The 2,962-nt window shown below is 56.2% G+C and overlaps 1 protein-coding gene across 1 annotated transcript; it reads left to right on the forward strand.

Moving 5' to 3' along the window:
• Positions 1-363: 363 nt before the first annotated feature.
• Positions 364-787, forward strand: GGTG_06139 (hypothetical protein; the record flags this gene model as incomplete). The annotated part of the gene is made up of 2 exons (XM_009223953.1): positions 364-497; positions 733-787. 2 exons carry the CDS (start codon positions 364-366, stop codon positions 785-787), a joined length of 189 nt encoding a protein of 62 aa, XP_009222217.1.
• Positions 788-2,962: the final 2,175 nt, after the last annotated feature.

Genomic DNA, 2,962 nt, shown 5'->3' on the forward strand with positions numbered 1-2,962 from the left:
CCCAATCTCCTCCTGGCCCCCGCTTGCCCTGCCGCCCACCGGTGCTCACGAAACAGAAAGATGTGATTTAAAATACTCGGGGGTTGTACGTTGTGGTGTGGACCCCTCTAGAGATAAAATCAAAAATCGATACAGAGATCCCAATCGGATGGGACTGTGCTGAGGTGGCACAGTTCCCGGGCAATGTAGCACCGCACTGTGAGGCGCACGGCTCTCCATGTCACCCTCTCCAGGAAGCCCAGCCGGTGGTGGCTGCCGTTTACCTAGCAATTTTTGCGCACCGACCTCGTCCCTCTCCTCCCTGCCGGAACAGAGGCCCATCGGGATCCGGCACCAAAAAGGGCTCCTGCTGTGCTGACCCAAATGGGGCAGAGGAGGCAGCACGGTTCCACCAGCCGCGGCAGGCAAGGCGAGCACCCTTATTTCTCTACTAGGTTGCTACTCGACGCTCGCCCGGCCAACAACTGCACGTTCGGGCCTGGCACCTGGGGAACCTGGTAAGTAGCACGCACCTATATGCAGACCAACTTGGGCAAGCCATCACCGACGGATTGGCGGTGTGAGCCGCTGCAGAGCAACAGACGGGCCCTCCGGGGCCACTGGAAATGAGCAATAGCGCCTTCCGCCGCCCTATGGAGCTAGCTGCCGATTGTGACGACGGACGGACGGACGTGGGGGGCCCCAGGCGGTGCGGAGTAGGTAAAGTTAACAGGAGCCTCATTTTGCGGGCAGCAAGGACCAGCCCCGTCGGATATCGATTCTCCACGACCTCACTATAGCAGACTAGATGCGGTGCAAAGCAAGTAATAATAATAATAGTAATAAAAAACAGCAAAGGCATCCGTGGCTCACGCAAGATGTCTTCCCACCGACACCGACACCGACTCCTCTCAGGTCTGTCGAAAACCCCACGACCCCTTGCTTTGCCGTGCCCTTTCCAGGGCGAAGCGAGATGGTGCAGGACGGGTTCCCTAGTCTGCAGCGAGTCTAGACCTGAACACGAGGGCCCAGGGGAGGGGGGCAGCGAAGCCCGCCAGGCAGGATGGATTTTGCATCTGGATCCCGTTCCACAACACGCACACGTCCCGCGAAGTTCGATTATTCTATCGCTTCTCCAGCACCGGGCGGCGCACGCTGCAGGCGAGGTGGCGGCCGATGGATGGAGAACAGCGCGAATGTGGAGCCGGATAGGTCATTTATTCTCTCTCTTCTTCTTCTTGTTGCATCATCACTGGTCACCCTTGTCCCGTCTGTCCTACAGAAAGAGCGTGCATGAGAGACATTTTCCAACCCGCGTTGCCGGGGCGAGACACGGTCCCCAGATACGTGCAGGAAACCCTCTGCCGACCCTCCTGCAAGGGGCAAAATGCAAGACACGACAGCATGCAGCCTGAAAAAGCCTTCGCACCCGCTTTGCCGTGAGACATGCGAGAGTCTGACGGCCAGCTTAGATACGCACGGCAGCCAGTCCAAGACAAGGCCTTGTGTCCCGACTGTGGCAACTTTTACCTTTCTATAATCAAAATAACAACAACTGCAGCGTTGTTGACTCTGTTCTTCCCCACCATTTCGACGGCAGCTGCCCTCCCGACATTGGCCGAGTTTGGAGTGGGGGAGAAACCTTGCGGGCTGACATGGGTCGTTGTCAAAACAAAAAAAAAAAAACCGGCTAAGTGTTGCTTTGTGTTGCACTTTTAACTGGCTGCCCAGCCCAGCCAAAGAATCCGGGCCATCCGTCGTGATGCCGGCCGACTAGGCATACGACATTGTTTGCCACGAAGACGCTGGCGCGTTTCGGACGGAGGGGGGGCGAAATACCAGAAAAAACACAAAGTCGCGGTTTGTCCTATCTTTCATGAGATCAAGGTCAGGACCCCTGAGAGGATCCATCATGCAAAACGAGCCATCAGCGAGGTCGAGAATCTTCGGGATTCTTCCGTGTCGCGTCGTCTTCTCCATCTGCCGGATGATGTGATGAGCCCCCGTTCGCCGCCATAGCCGCATTCCAGACGACGACAGGCTCCGGTACAGGCATGACGACCTGATCTTCACATTCGTTTGCCTCTTTTGCCCGAACCGACGTGCCCTCCCTCTCCTCCTGCATGGGTTGACCTCGCCGGCTCTTCCGTACGCGATAATGGCAAGAGAGAAAAAAAAATGGCAGGGCAGCAGGCGGGTGTCGATCATAGACGGCCGGCTCACTGCTCCGTAACCTCGAGATCCCGCACGATGCTGGGCTTTGGGGTTTCAACGGCCCACCCGCCGTGGGTACCTTGGCCCCTCCTGTCGTCAATCTCGCCTGCGCAGCGTGATATGATATTACCGTTGTCAATCATTAGCCGCTCGGACCTCCCTCATGCGTCTCACGGCTATTTTTTTGTGTTCGAGGACGCTGGACTGTGGGGGCACGGAGGTAGTCAACCATTGCCCAGGCTCGACCAGCCGCTTTTGTGTGGGTGTCTTGAGACAATACAATATTGCAATATCCCACCCTCAACGTGAAAAGAAAACGACAGTGAATCTATTACAGCAAAGAAACAGCAAGGAAAATGATCGCGACCATGTTTGGGTGCGGCTGGGCATCTCCGGTTGAAGATTCATGCACCTGCACTTTACCTTGATGTTCAAGTGGCAAGCAAAAAATGACGAGTCAGCGGACCAGGGCAAAAGTTGATGAATATGACTCGGACTGACCTGGCAAGAAACATGGAGACGACCGAGACCGCGACAAGAACGACGGCTGATTGGGACCTGTCGGGGTTGCCGCTGGCAAACCAAACCCAGGCGGCGGGCAAAAAGCTCATCACTCCTCGCTCGATGCTTTGCTAGCGCTGGGCGCTGGTGGTTTCCAAACCACCTTACCACGGTGCCCGGAAAAAAGTCTGGACCGCAATTTTTTTTCCCCACCCAAACTTTACCTTTCCCACTACAATACAATATGCCCGCGCCGCACTCCACACCT

The sequence above is a fragment of the Gaeumannomyces tritici genome (genome assembly GCF_000145635.1).
Source record: "Gaeumannomyces tritici R3-111a-1 unplaced genomic scaffold supercont2.3, whole genome shotgun sequence".
Classification (NCBI taxonomy): domain Eukaryota; kingdom Fungi; phylum Ascomycota; class Sordariomycetes; order Magnaporthales; family Magnaporthaceae; genus Gaeumannomyces; species Gaeumannomyces tritici.